We start from the raw sequence: 16,054 nt of genomic DNA on the forward strand, positions 1-16,054 counted from the left end.
AGGAATTAGGCTGTGTTTAACGTTTGGTTTACCTGTAGGTATCAGAGGCTTCAGTTTCCTTTAGTATTCTTTTTCTTTCCCCTGTTGTCTTTGGGTTTCCCTAGAAACACCTCCTTAAATAGAGTCTGTGTCTTACAGTTCTCGGTTGTAGTATATATACTGTTATTATATTGGAGCTCTATTGATGTAGTGGCCAAGGTATTGGAGGGGGAGAAGTGTTCTAGAGTCTTATGATTAAAACCAGCTTTTTTAATGGGGCTGAGTCCCTGGGCTGTGACCTTCAGAAGAGTTTCTTGGCCTTTCTTTTTCTTCCCTTATGTGAGATACATGGCTAGAGGGGATTGGAGCTGTCTAACTGCCTTTCCCATAGGACATATAAGCGACTGGTAAAGGAGTTTCCATTGAGGGAAGGACCTTAATTCTATGATGTATCTAAGAAGAGTTGTTTGTTCAGCTTTTTCCTGTTGTGAGGGTGGAAGTGATGACGTACAAACTCTTTACATGCCAGAGCTGAAACCAACAATCTGCTATAATGATTCCCATGGACAAACGATGTCAGCAAGAAGGCTGTACAGAGTCATTTCTTTCCTCAGTTCCCTGTGAAAGCAAGTCTTTAGGGCACGAACCTTGAAAAGGCCCTTAAAATTTGGTATACATATAGCTCAAAGCATAAGTTAGTCATTTTTCTAAATAATATAATACATATTGTAATGAATGATAATTTTCTATGTTTCTATTTATCCTTTACCACATAAACTAAAAATGGCAGAATGTATTTTCACCAAATTTAAAGGACGTGTTACTGATAGTCTCTAACTTATTGAAGAAATTATGTAGTAAGCATGAGATTCATTGTTGGGGATCGTGTGGCACTTCTAAAAGCTGGGTAATCATTGCCTATGGAGCTGCAGCTGGGGTCACTGCCTGTCTGAAGAGTCACGCCGCATAAAGTAAGACAGATGCCTGCAACAGACAGAACACCAACTTCAGACATGAGTCTCAACCCCCACCCAAAAAAAACCCAGAGCAGAAAGTATCGATTGCTATTAAGCTCCTTCTCTCACAGGCAGCTTTACATACCATGCTCCATATTTGGTGGTCACTAAAGATCTTTAGGCATGCACAGAAACAACAACTTTTGTGATATACTACAAAACTGAAAGCACTAACTCCAACCCTTCGCACAGACTTGCCTCATAATTCCATTAATTAAAAATTCCTGGTAAATACACACACAGATGCTGCCAAGGGGGCTTTTATTGTGTGTGTAAAACTAGTGAGTTTTGTAACTCTGAGTCTCCTTCCATAGAGAACTAAGTGAAATAAAAAGATGTCCAAGAAGATTTGTGCCTTTTATACTTATAAAGAAGTCCCACAAGTCGTGGCTTTCTGATATACTGCTTACACCCTTCTTGTCTTCACGCTTTGATTCCCTAGTTGTGGTTTTTCTTCTTCCTGTTAGTTTAATGATATTCTTCTCCTTGCTCTTATTTTCCTCGGTCCCTCCTGGCTCTGACTTTATGATGATACCTCAGCACTGACTTTCCTCCACTGGATTCAGATCTTTCTAGAACAAGGTGGCACCCACAGCTCTAGGTATGAAAAGAGTCTTGGACATACACACACAATATAATTGATGATAGAGCTTTTAAGTTTCAAGTATATAACAGACCTTCCTCTAGGAAGACTGTATTCAAATTAGTATGAAAAAAAGATGGATTATCTTTTAAATGGTATTGAAATAATTCAAAAAAACAACAATAAGCTAGTATATTACCCTGATCCTCATCAAATTCAATTCCAGATAGAGTACAGATTTAAAAGTTAAAAATATGAGGCCACAGATTTTCTAGCACAATACATGAGTAAATAGTAGTATGACCTTAATGTTGAAATGAGAATGAAATGAAAACTAGAAACCATGAAAGAAAAACTGGTAAATTAGATTTCATGAAAAATTATTTTTAGTTAAAAAAAAATGAAAAGAAAAAGTATATAAGGTGGGAGCACCAGATGGGAGCACATACACAAGTTATTGGTAAGATAAATAACAGACAATAAAGTAGTGTCCATAATACAGTAAGCCAGCTAAAAGTCTAGAATAATAACATGAGCAATAATAAAATGGACAAAGGACAGGAACAAGCAATTTATTAAAAAAAAAATGACATGAAAAAACAAGAAACTTCATAATCAAAGAAAAATACTTAAAAGGATGACATATTTTCTTCTATCAAATTGGCAAGATGAAAGAGGTGACACAGTCATTATGTGCAAGGGAAGAGGGAAGTACTTACTCTCATGTGTTGTTGTTAGGAGTGAAAACAGCTACAAACACTTTAAAGGCAGGTTGAAATAACACTCATAATTTATAATGTGCATACTTTCTGACCCAACAATCTCACTTTCAGATATTAATCCTATAGAAATACTCCCACAAATGCCCACATATAATGGTACAGATATTTACTGTGTCTTTGTTTTAAACTTTAAGGCTGAAAATAATAAAAATGTTCATGAATGAGCATTTGATTAAATACATTATGGTAGAATCACTCAGTGAAATTCTTTGTGGCTGTTAAGCAAGGATATGGTTGGAATTCCATTCCCAGTTATGATGGAGTAGCTTTAGTAGAACAATTCTCCTACAAAGAATAACAAGAAAAGTAGGACCACAGGTGATTTGGATACTGGTATTACAAGGCACAAAATTAATAACTGCGACTAACACATTTAAGAAATTAGATGGTAAAATAGAGAATTTTACTCAAGAAACAAATCTATTTAAAAAATTATGTATATGGAAATTCTGGAACTGAAATGTACAAAGAGTTAATTAAAAATTTGTTGGATGGGTATAAGAGCAGTTTGGAGACAGCTGAAGAGAGCATTAGTGATCTTGAAGAAAGGTCAGTAGAAAAACATCCAAACTGAAGCATGTAGTTCAAAAAGGAAGGAAAATATAGAAAACAGCATATAAGATATATGAACAAGAAAATGTCTAATGTATTTGTAGACGGAGTCTCAGAAGAGTTGAGAAGGGAGAGAATAGCACATAAGCAATATTTGAAGAGACAACAGTCAAACAAATTTTCAAAGTAATGGAAAATATATACCCATAGACTTAAGAAGCACTATGAACCCCCAAAAGACAAACACAGAGAGAACTACATTAGGCACTTCGTAATAAAACTGCTGAAAATCAAAGATAACAAGAAAGTCTTATAAGCAGCCAGAGAAAATAAGATACACTCCAAGACACACACTCTTCAAAGGAGACACAATAAAGCAATGGCTGACTTCTTCAGGGAAACCATGGGCATCAAAAGATGATGGGATGCCATCTTTAAAGCCTGAAAAAAAATTAACTGCCAATCCAGAATTCCATAACCAGCAAAAATATTCTTCAAAAGCTAAAGCAAAAGAAAGACATTTCTGGACAAAGAAAAACTTACTTTTTAAAAAAATATAGCTAGAATACACTCTAGAAGAAATAGAAAAAGGAGTTTTTCAGAGGAAAAATGATCCTACACAAAGATGTGTATTATACTAGATTTAATATCTGCTAAAGAATATTAAAAATACACAACCAATAGGTTAATATATGGAAAATGATATAATGAAATAAATTCTTGATTAATAAAAAATAAAATGAAGAAATACAAAAGTGAACACAAAACTGTTGAGAAAAATGGAAAACAGTTATTAGAATGATAGCTATAAACCCAACTTAACAGCAACAGCGTTACAAACAAATGTACTAAAGACTCTAATTCAAAGACTACTACATCAAATTGGATATGAAAGTAAATATCATATGCCACTCACAAGAGACATACTGATGTATAAGGACAGTGATAGTCACTTGATCTATGATGAACAATAAGGAAAGGAAGGCTTTTTTAACAAATGACGCTGGGTCAACTGAATATTCATACAAAAAGTGATTCTTGAACCCTACGTTTCACCGTGTATAAAAAATAATTTCCAGGTGCATTGTAGATATAAATGTGAAAGAAAAAACAATAAAGATTCTAGAAAAAAGATAGCAGAATATCTCCATGAACATGCCATAGGCAAACTTTTTTAAACACTAAAAGTGCTAACCAAAATAGAAAAGACTAACGGACTACATTAAAACTTGAAATTTCTATTCATCACAAGGCACCATTAAGAGAGTGAAAAGGCAAACCACAGACTGGAGAAGATATTTGCAACACATCTATCCAACAACGGACTCATTTACAGATATAAAGAACTGCATATCAATAAAAGAAAGACAATCTAAAAGACAAACGGGATACTTCACATAAGAGGATATTCAAATAGCCAATAAACGTGAAGACGTGTTCAAGCTCATTAGGCCTCTGGGAAATGCAAAATTAAAAGCGTAATTAAATACTACTGTAAACCCAAAAAGAATGACTAAAATTACAGAGACTGACAAAAATAACTGCCAGCAAGGATGTAGAGTGCCTGCAATCTCCAGATCACGCTGGGAGAACGTACTGCTACAACCACTTTGTACAAACATTTGACACTAGCTTCTGAAGTTATTTGCAAATCCAATTACCCAGAAATTCTACTCTTAGGTGTACCCTATAGAAATGCATACACATATCCACAAAATCACATGCTAGAATGTTCCTTGTGGCACCCTTCACAGGAGGGCAAAACTGAAAACAACCAACATTAAAATGGATAAATAAATAAAATGGATAAATTGTGACATTATCATAAAATTGAATAATATGCAGCAATGAGAATAAGCAAATCATGATTTGGATGGATCTCACAAACATAATGTCAGCAAAAGAAATCAGACATACACACCATATGATTTCATTTATAAAATGTTCAAAACAGGGACGAAGCAGCAGACAGTGACAGAAACGAGAAGCCATCATCTCAGCAGGAGGGTAACCGGACAGCATGAGATGGGCTTCCAGGCAGCTTCCATTCCTTGACCCAAGTGGTGATTAAATGGGTGTGATCTCTTGTGTACTTGGCTACAATTTTTACTAAAAAAAAAGAGAAAAGAATCCAGCAGATGTATATGCACTGACTTAGAAAGATAACCACGATATATCAGCAAGCGGAAAAAAAAAAAAAACTAAATTGCAGATCACCAAATATAATATGATTCTATACTGGTAAAGAAAACGAAAAGGTGAATTATTATATCCAAAATAAATCTATGAAGGATTTATTAACAATGTTTATCTCTTGTATTTTTTGCTTCATGAAATTTTTGGATTTTTAAAAAAGTGAGCATTGGTTACACATTTGAGACCAAAAATAGTCAACAGTAAAAAAGAAACAGTTTTCTAGCTGAACATTCCACAGTATCAAAGGTGTCCCCTGGGGTGGTGCAATGTGGTAGCCCTGACAGTGACGTCTCTCTGTGGTACCAAGTAGCTGAGTTTCAGCTGCTCTAGCTCTAGAGTCTCCATGGGGCAGAAGGGCAGATGACTTAGAGGAGCAGGTCCTTCAGACTTAAAGACACGCGCTTCCATCAGCCTCACTCAACTTGTGTTCAGGAGCAGATTTTGTGCAGTCTCTGTGGAACACTCACTGAGCAAAGGGAAAAACCCAAAAGGCCACCACGAAGCTGCCCAACTCAGTCCCAGAGAAGGGACGTGTGGTGTCGCCAAACACGTCAACTGTATGCTCTCACGTTGTTTACCTAACAAAAGGCACAAAGGATAATTACCATTTCCTGTGTCTTAGGTGTCACACTCAACAAGCTTACCTGTAAACCTTCAGATTAGTAAGACAAACTCCAACTTCTGTCAATCCTACTATCAAACATTCTTTTAGATAATCATGTTTTCCTCAACCAATTTATATCATTATAAATGAATTAAAAATTTCTGTCATCCAATCTATCGTTATACATTATTATGGGAAAGGAAAAAATGTTGAATTTCTAAGAAGTATACTTAAAAATAATGGGTAGCCTTTAAAAGACTTTTTATTATATCTGCCAAGCATATCTATTGTGAACAAAATGATTTAGGAAATAAAGATGTTTCCAAGTAAAACTTGAAAACACGCCCAAATTTGAAAAACAGAAGCTGCATGTGCAGGTGTATGCATGTGTACACAATCTCTAAAAACAGCAAATATATTATTTTCCCACATGGGAGAAATGGAGAACAAATTTTAGCCCATTTTCTTTAAGGAAGAAAACAAAACAAAACAAAAGCTCCTAATGAATTAAGAAGGCATTTATTCAAATCTATGGCCAGACCAAGAAAAAACAAAGGTGAAGATTTAGAACTTATGCTCAGATTTATAGGCTTACAAAAAATAAAAGAGAAATACTAAATAATCATTTAATGTCACTGTAGTAACATTTATTCTATTTTGTCTCATCCAGGTTAGAAGCAGAGAACAGGAGCTTCATTATAACAATAAGGATTGGTCCAGTATGAGGAAGAACTAACCAGGGGACAGAAGGCCAGGACACAAAGCAGGTGTTGTGAGTCCTGTAAATTTGCATGGACTAGGATGGATCCCTGAAGGCATTTTCTCAGAAACAGCGTTGTGGGCTCCCGGCAGCTGCGGGCTCTGCACCAGACAGGGCACTCCACCACACGCTCTTCTGTCATCACTGCCCAAGTCTGTTAACACAGACCTTCGCTGGGAGAAAATCACAATGTTTAAAGTAAAGAGCGCAATGAGTGCATGAATCAATAAATGCATATTGTTATAAACTTTTCATAAATAATGCAGACAAGAACAAGTGGATACTGAACAAGTTAGAAGAAATTTCATCCTTCACATTATGCAAATGCATTTTGCTAGAGATTTTTTTTTATTTTTATAAGGATGATCCTCATCACTACTTTTACTATGTGAACCACAAAATTGACGGTGTGTCTCTTTTAACAGGAGCATATACATAATTACTCTGTGGAGATATTTTCAAAAGTGTCAAAATATGAATTAAAACACTGACACTTTTTTTAAAACTCTTTACACAGTTCCAAAACGTGTGGTTTACGGAATGAAAGCTTGGTAAAATGGATTAGAACACTTGTATGCAGCAGTTTCAAGAATATCAGTTATTTATTTTATTTAAAGCCCTGTTCAGATTCCACTACATTATACAGAAATTCTTCTGGTTGGGGAGACACATGCAGATGCACAATGGAACCAAAGTATCTTAACTGCCCTCCGTTTTCTGAAGAAAGACCCTCCTCCCCATGTGGCTGCGACGAGACTGAGAGTTCTTGCACCGTCGGGAGAGCTCGGGGCCCGTCTGGAGGAGCAGGTGAGCTTTGCTCCCAGGAGCCACAGCCCTTTTCTTCAAGGACCCTTCTTCCCTAAGGAAAGGCGAGTGGGTAACTGCATTGCAGATGAAGCGCAGTGCTACCAAACTGTGCTAATTTGTTGCTCTTTGGGCAAGTCAGCAGAATATTCACTGATTTTCTTTTCCCGCAGAAGATAAACAGATGTCTACCATGTTCTGGGAGACACACACACATAGAACTACTAAGTTCTGTAGTACTTCAAACTACGTCTGAAGACACAAGGATACTAATCACATATTACCAATGTTCTCACCTGACCAAATAAAAATCATTGCACTAAATTAACACAACCAAGGGCAAATTTGTTTCTTAGATTGCTACAATATAACCTCAAAATTATGGATGAAATTCTGTCTATATTGAGCCTTAGTTGGAAAGAAACACAATTAAATGAAAATACGCAATCCTTGTTCCTTTACGCTAACAATCCCTCAGCTTTTTTTTTCGTGAGGAAGATTGGCCCTGAGCTAACATCCATTGCCCATCTTCCTCTTTTTGCTTGAGGAAGATTTGCCCTGAGCTAATGTCTGTTGCCAATCTTCCTCCATTTTGTATGTGGGATGCCACCACAGCATGGCTGACAAGTGGTGTAGGTCTATGCCTGTGATCTGAACCCATGAACCCAGGCCACCAAAGTGGAGTGTTCAAACTCAACCACCAGGCCATGGGGCCGACCCCAATAATCCCTCAGCTTTTAATGGTTAAACTTTTTCCCAGCAGCCTTCTTGCCTGTCTTACTGAGAGGTACATTTTCCAGTCCTCCAACTTATAAAAATGCAATGAGACACTTCTGGTTTCCGTCCATCGTCCTCTGCAGATGGCAGGGAGAGATTCTACCACTGAGACTTTTACTTTGACAGGTTTAGATTTTTCCTGTCATGAGTGAGGATCACAGAGATTACAGAGTCTAGTCCCTTCACTTTAAAAATGAGGAAATTAGGTTCAGAGCAGTGAAGTGACAGAACATTAGTCACAGGGTTGTGTCTAGAACACAAGTCTCTTGACTTCTGGGCAGCTTCTTCCCCCTTCCCCCACTGGAGAGATCAACCAACCAAACAAATAAGACATTCTTCACAACAAAAAGTATAGTCTGTGTTTTTGCTAATGTTTTTGTTTTTACTGCTGAAGAGATTATCCAAGTCAATATCTTCTTTTCCTTTGATTTTCAAACACTTTGTCTGCTGTTCAAGTCTGGGCAAAGAACAGAAATAGACTCTAGACTCATTATCCTGTGAGGAATAAATCGTGACAGCAGCACAAATGTAAACAGAAACCACGGGGTGGACAACAGTGAATTAGCAGGTATTTTGCTGCACAGAGCCTTATTAGAATTTTTCTTCAATTTAAGACTTAAAAAATAACACTTTTGTTCGGAAATCCTAACTTTGAAATTTGCAAAGTCCGCCTCTCCCCCCCAACATTCTCTTATAGCAAAAAGTTTCTAAACTCTGGAGAATAATCTCTTCAGACTCTGAGGAGGAGCTATTAGGGATGGTAGGTGATGGTGTGATAGGTGGGTAAATAATAATTGCTCCTGATGATTTCAGCACTTATTTTAATCAGAAAATTACAGACATTGTGCTCATCAATTGCATAAAGTACTTTAGTTCCAGTGTGGGATCGCAGAGAGTGAGTTACCGTTTAAACACTCCAGTGTGCAGCAAGGACTAAATCTGTACCTCTGTCATCACGGGACTTGATTAAAACTTGAGGCTCACAGTTTGTAACGAGGATGGGAATTTCTAAAATGAAAATTTTCCAGTGTTGCTAATTATCTAGTAATTAATTTCCAGTAGATAGAACTTGAGACAGTTGATTAATTTATCTATAATACTCATGGTTTTAAAGAAAATTATAATACCTTGCTTTGCAAATCTCTTTTCTGATTGCCCCTGGACAGGAGCTCTCTCATTTTCTCCTCACTGACAAGCCTTTGAGCTGGGCATGCAGTACTGTTTCTGTGTCTGTTTTAGATGAGGAAACTGATACAGTTACCAAAATCTTACATAGAAACCTAAGTGACTTGTACGTAACTTGTACATCATTTCATCCATAGGTGCTGTAAATAGGTTATGTCGTGGTAAAAATATATTCTATTTAGCAGTTAGATATTTTTTAACCATTAAGACTTTTTTCACCAAAAAAGCAAGAAACTGAGAAAGAATTGCCATTGAAATCCCATCTTTGGACCTTAAAAGGAGGTCCTATGTAGCTACTGCGGAGCACCCTAACTCCGGGCAAGGAATCACCTGTGCTGCAGCACAGAGACCAGTACACTCAGGGCAGGAAGACCCCTGTCCAAGCCTTAGCTCCGTGCCCTGGCTTTGTGGCCCAGAGCGCATATGTAAACTCTAGAGGTCTCAGCTTCCCCATCTGCAAAACAGAGACAGTACTTGCCTTACAGGATTTGTTCTAAGCCATCAGTGAAACAATACATCATAAAATAGTCTACAAACTCTTATGCACGATGGACATGCATAAAAATGTGTGGAATATTTTTATTAATTCAATATGTTTAACTTTCATAATATTCAATATATATATATCATCAGGACTTATTTACATTCTTGAGGAAAGAATATTAACGACAGAAAGAGAGAGCTTAAACTGAAGTAGTGAGCAGCCAGTGGAGAGAGCGGGTCAGCACAGAATGCCGGAGGCACAACATGTGCACCAAATAGCATAGCGTAGTCATTTTGCAAAGAATAAGATGGTAGAAAAAGAACAATTTTAGCTCTGCTTACATATTTTTGGCAAATCTGTGAGAATTTTCCCGAAAACTTTACAAATTTTATGAAACTGAGTTGATATTCAAACCATCTTAAAGCATCCCTCTGTAGTATATGCTGATGGAGATCTTGATTCTATCTTACAAAATTATAAAATAGAAGCTAGGATGCCTTATATAACTTTGATGGAAATTTTTAAAGAAATTTAAAAATAAATCAAATAAATTTACTGAGTGGCTTTTCAAAAAAATGCCAGGCACTGAAATTAATCACACATATATTTCAATATAGTTCTTGCTTTCAAATTATTACATCACGAGGGAGATACCCCAAGTCAAACTGTAAACAATTCAGATTTCCTGAGTGAGATAGGTAACTTCCAAGGGCTCCCAGATCCTTGATTTCAATTAACCTCATCTCGTTCTCAAAAAAATTCTGAGGTAGCAAGAGGACCCCTGTTATAAATAAAGAAATTGAGGATCAGAGATTTGAAACCACGTGCGCATCTTGGACACAGAGGGAGAGGAGGGCGGAGCTGGCCTCCACATCCAGGCTTCCTTCTACTCCACACGTCGTCTTCAAGTAGCACAGGGTTGCTGTGCATCTGCAGACGGCATCGAGGAGGAGAAGTCACAGGCGGAGCAAAAGGAAAGGAGCAATCATAGTCATAATGATGCTTCTGGGGGCTGGAGGGAGGATAGGGCTTGGTGCCGGGCTAGTCAGAGAGCTTTGCAGAGGATGCAGCCGATCTGGCCCTGAAAGAAGGGGGATGTGGATGACTGATAGATTTATAACAGTCTGGGGAAGTAGGATGAGAGAAAAGCAGGAACTGGAATACAGTGAGCATAAGCAAAAGAAGTGTTTTAGGGACATGAATAAGCACATCAACTTATCTGACTGAAACATCTGCACTGTGCAAGGCAAGGAAGGATCAAAAGGGAGGCTGGGACTTTGACAGGGCTTGCACTGAATCTGTAGATTGCTTTAGGAAGTGTGGACATTTTAACTACGTTAATTTATATAATGTTATAAACTAATGTTACCTCAATAAAAATAAATAGATATAGATAGATAGATAGATAGATAGATAGATAGATAGATAGATAGATAAAAAGTGAGGCTAAAAAAAACAAGCTAGAGCCGAGCCATGGAAAGCCTTGCATGTTCTTCTCCAGTGTTTGGAAAAAGCCACTGAAATGTTGCATCCTGAAAGAATCTATTGCAAATAGTCAGTTGAAATGTTTGGAGACAATTAGACCAGTAATGTACCAGGATTAATAATTGTTTGTATTTTAGCTAAGAAGGTAATATCATTGAAATCTGCAGGTATTACTCTTTCACCAATAATTCTTGAAGCCTGGCCCCACCTTTCCACACAGGCCTCACAGCTCCAGGTGCTCTGCCCATCTTCAACACCTCTTATTAACAGCACCGCTGTTGCTGCAGCAAGTGTCAACTACCCGTCTGTCTGTCCACCTCCAACTCCTCTGCAGGAGCATACGGGGCTTAGAGGGTCACTGCGCCCGCTGGCGAGGCCTGCCTCTGTCACCCAGGTCTCTGTCATCCGTTGTTTTTCCTCTTGCTTTTTCCTTAGGATTTTGCTACTTCCACTTGAAAAAAAAAGGGCTGCATGATTTCAGACCCTCTCCCTATGCTCCCACTGCTTTAACAAGGCAAATGAGTGGCTACCATCTCTGTGCTCAGTAAATGCTGGGCCCTGAACTAGGTGCCTAACACCACGGAGGTGGCATTGATCTTATGTTTTTGTATTGAAAAAGGCAGAGAGGTTAAGTAGCTTGCCCAAAGTCACACGGTAAGCAGAAGAGCCAAAGTATAAGGGCTAGAATTTGAATTTACTTCAGGGTAGTCTAAATGTAGCTAGACACCCTCTAGAATAAGAGTTGCCAAACTACAGCCCACAAGTCAGATCCTGCCCATTGCCTGTGTTTGTAAATGAAGTTTTACTAGAACACAGCCACACTCATTCGTTTACTTACCATCACGGCTGCTTTCACACTACAATGGTCTAATCGAGTAATTATAACCGAGACCTTGTGGCTGGCAGAGCCTACAGTACTTACCAAATGGCCCTTTATGGAAAAAAGTTTGCTGACCCCTGTTCTAGAAGTAAAGGAAAAGGTCCTTAAGGCCAAAAATTATACATACGCATGTGATTGTTTTACATTGCTATCTTTTCCCAAAATTGCCTTCATAACTGTATTTAGTTATAACTTATAGTAGGGCTTGAAAGGCAAATATTGAGCTCTGACTTTTATCTTTAGACAAACTGTCCAAGTCCAGTCAACATGTCTTTGAGCTTCTCCTACAGGCAGGCATTGCCTTCAGCTGAGATGGTGTCTGCCACCAAGAGACTCACAATCTAACAGAGGATACAGGTGTGTGCGGCCAACTTCCACACAAAGGGGACCGAGAAAAGGGCTACAATAAAGAAATGAAGGAATTGCTATGGGATCACAAAGTAGGCAGGGATTTTCTGCTTAAAAGGTTGGAGAGATCAGAAAAAACTTTCAGGAGGAGATGAATTTGAATTAGGACTCAAAACAAATTTTACTAAGGGAAGCACAGAAAGGGACATTGTAAAGGCACAGAAATGCAGAGCGCTGGGGGTGAGAAGAATTAGTCGTGGAGAGTGGTCTGTGATGGGGTGAGCCGTGCGGGCTGGGGGCACAGTGTGGGGACTGCAGAAGCTTTCTAGGTACGTATGCATGTGTGCTCGCGCACATGTGGGTTTGTATATGTGAATTTATTATAGTAAAGCAAAATGGATCAAGGACCTGTGAGACTGTATCAATCCAAAGGAGTGATACAACATGTTTGGTTTGTAAATAAAAAGTAATTAAACTTTTAAAAATACTGCATTATAAAGCATCATTAAATGATATACATGTGAAAATGTTTATGTAGCATTATTTATATGGGGAAAAATACTGGAAACAACCTGTCAATGGGGGAATGAGTTCAAGTTAAGGTATATCCACACTATGGAATATGGTACAGTTATTAAAAATAATGCATTGAATCCATTTGTGTTGATATGGCAAATTATCCATGACATATTGATAAATAAATAAAACATATATATTTTGGCTAATAGTTTTTATCGTCAGACTTTCTTTGAGCCGGCAAACAATGATTTTGTATGGCTGTCCGTAAGGGCTCAGGTAAATCTCTTCTTCTTTGTGGGTGGACTTAGTTGTCTAAGTCTTTACAACTTTTCCACATAAAAATAAAGTCCAAGACCAGATTATTTTTCTCCTGGTCATAAATGCTGATTTATTTATAGCTGCATTGTTCAGACCACCATTATAAACTTGGGATAAAATATGTGTGTATTATATTAAAGAGCCTCAGCCTTTAATGTCAGGTCCTTTAAAGATCCGCTCATGTGTTAACCTTTCAGGAATGCAGTCTCCTTCTCCCACATTCAACATGGTTATATGCTAATCTATCCAGAGCAAGACAAGCTAACCTTCAAAGAAACGTTAACCCAAAATTAATGTAATTGTTTTTAAAGAGAGTGAAAGTGTATCTGCACATTCACATGTATACATGAACACAAAAAAAGTATAGATGAGAACATGACAATCCATTCACACAAATAACCTCAGGATGCAGCATCAGAGTTGAGGACTGGGGAGTGAGAAATTATTTATTTATTTATTTATTTATTTTGAGGAGGATCAGCCCTGAGCTAACATCCATGCCAATCCTCCTCTTTTTGCTGAAGAAGACCAGCCCTGAGCTAACATCTATTGCCAATCTTCCTCCTTTTTTTCCCTTTTTCTCCCCAAAGCCCCAATAGATAGTTGTATGTCATAGTTGCACATCTTGCTAGTTGTTGTATGTGGGACGCTGCCTCAACATGTCCAGACAAGCGGTGCCTCTGTGCGCGCCTGGGATCCGAACCTGGACTGCCAGTAGCGGAGCACATGCACTTACCACTAAACCACGGGGTCGGCCCCAGAGATTATTTTTTAAAAACTTCTATATTACCTGAATTATTGCAGTGGGAATTTTATCATATTTTTATAAGCCTATAACTTCTGCTGTTTGATAGGGAAAGGTCTGGGTATTATTAATGTTTTTAATTTTTTCTTTTTACTAACCTGTATTTTCTAATTTTCCTATAACACACAGGCATTGCTTTAGTCATGAGAAAAAAACATGTTAAATGTCCCAATTTTACTATATACAATGAATAGGAAATAATTATTTTAAAGCCAGATTAAGTACATAGATGAGAAAAAAATGCCCCCTGGTGCTTGGGCAACAAAGTTTTGTTTTTCTGGGGAGCAGGAACACTAATATTTCCTTTATGCAAGGAACCATGGACATTTCAGCACACGCTGTTCTGCAGCATTTAATTACTAAGAGCCTGGGCCAAGGCAGGATTCCAGAAATCCAGAGATTCACAATAAATTATAAAATGCCTTACGAGAATCAGCTCAGAAAGTATTTTTAAAGTTCTTTTTAAGGCATGTATTGGTTATTTTATAACATTTCAGCAAAATGGGAACTTTGTTTAGGAAACAAAAGACTATAACTAAGGCGCTGCAGGAGCCAGGTCGAGTGGAATCCACTGAGGGCCCAGTGCCTCATCTCGTCACAGTTTCTGTCTACATCCCTGAGCTGATCTCGACATGATTCATCTCGTTTTCAATTTGCAAAATATTCAACAGAACGGTTTTTTTTCTTAATGGCTCAGATCTGCTTATGGTCTTTAAGATAGGTCATTGCTGAGGACACGGTGAGGGCCCCTCTCTCCCCTGCTTACTTCTCTCATGGCATCACCACCACCCGTGATTTTCTCTTCCCTTGTGGTTTACTTTTGTTTTTCCTCCTCCATCTCCTCTACCTGAGAATATGCTCCCTGCAGGGGTGGGACTGTTTCTTCACCTCCACATCCCCAGCACCTAACACCCCACTTGGTAACAGCAGAAGCTCCATACATATTTGCTGAATGAATGAATGTTGATGCAATGAGTGAATCAACACACCCACTGCTGAGTCTGCAGGGACTAGAGCCAGCCTGACTGAGTTCAAATCCTCATCCCGCCACTGTCTAGCTTGGGTGACTTTCTCATCACTAAGTGAAAGCTTCATAAGGACAAGATTTTCATTTGTTTTGTTCACTGCTGTATCACTAGAGTTTGGAATGGTACCTTTCTAAGTATTCGTTCAATGGACAAATGTTGAATGAATGAATGAAAGAATATGTCTAATTTCAGGACCTGGCTATGGTCAGGATCCTGAATTCAGCAAGGTAAGTGTCATTCAGGTATTCGTATGCCGTAAACCAACTCTGTTCTGACCGAATCTTAATTCTGGGGTAGGAAGAGTCACGGAATGGTGAGCAGAGCAATGACCTGGGAGTCAGAGGGCTTGAGGTTGCCACCAATGATAGTGTCAGTATGGGAACTAAATTCTTTGGCTTTGATATCCTTATTTTTATGTTGAATAAGTCGGATCAGATAATCTTTTGAGTCCCTTCCCATTGTAAAGCTTCAGGATTGTCATACTTGACTCAGAGTCCAACTGAAGTGTGGAGGGGGAGGGCGCCTGTCTGGACGGCCTGCGGGTTCCCTCTCCAGCTGCAACCCTCCACAAGCCAAGGGATCCTGGGCTGTCTCAACTTTTTGATTACTGTTCACTTGATTAAGTTTAATTTAGTTCCAGAGTAATATCTCAGACCCAATAAATAAAGGTCTAAATTACTATGTTTAGTGCAAAAATGTGTGGTTTATGCACACAATTAGAACTGGTTCAATTGCAAGACTTTAAAATCCGCAATTTTTAGGGTCTGGCCCAGTGGCGTACTGGTTAAGTTCCCACGCTCCACTTTGGCGGCCTGGGGTTCACAGGTTTGGATCCCGGGCGTGGACTTACACACCACTCATCAAGCCATGCTGTGGCAGTGTCCCACATACAAAACAGAAGAAGAGTGGGACAGATGTTAGCTCAGGGCCAATCTTCCTCAAGCAAAAA

The 16,054-nt window shown here is 38.4% G+C and overlaps 1 protein-coding gene across 1 annotated transcript in view; it reads right to left on the reverse strand.

The window, feature by feature from the left end:
• Nucleotides 1-16,054, reverse strand: part of L3MBTL4 (L3MBTL histone methyl-lysine binding protein 4) — a 386,879-nt gene that overhangs the window by 119,227 nt on the left and 251,598 nt on the right. Inside the window, 1 exon segment of the mRNA XM_087439397.1 lies at nucleotides 8,440-8,510. Coding sequence (XP_087295523.1) covers nucleotides 8,440-8,510 — 71 coding nt within the window.

Source organism: Ceratotherium simum, chromosome 14, assembly GCF_057802395.1.
Source record: "Ceratotherium simum simum isolate JZ-2026a chromosome 14, ASM5780239v1, whole genome shotgun sequence".
NCBI lineage: Eukaryota > Metazoa > Chordata > Mammalia > Perissodactyla > Rhinocerotidae > Ceratotherium > Ceratotherium simum.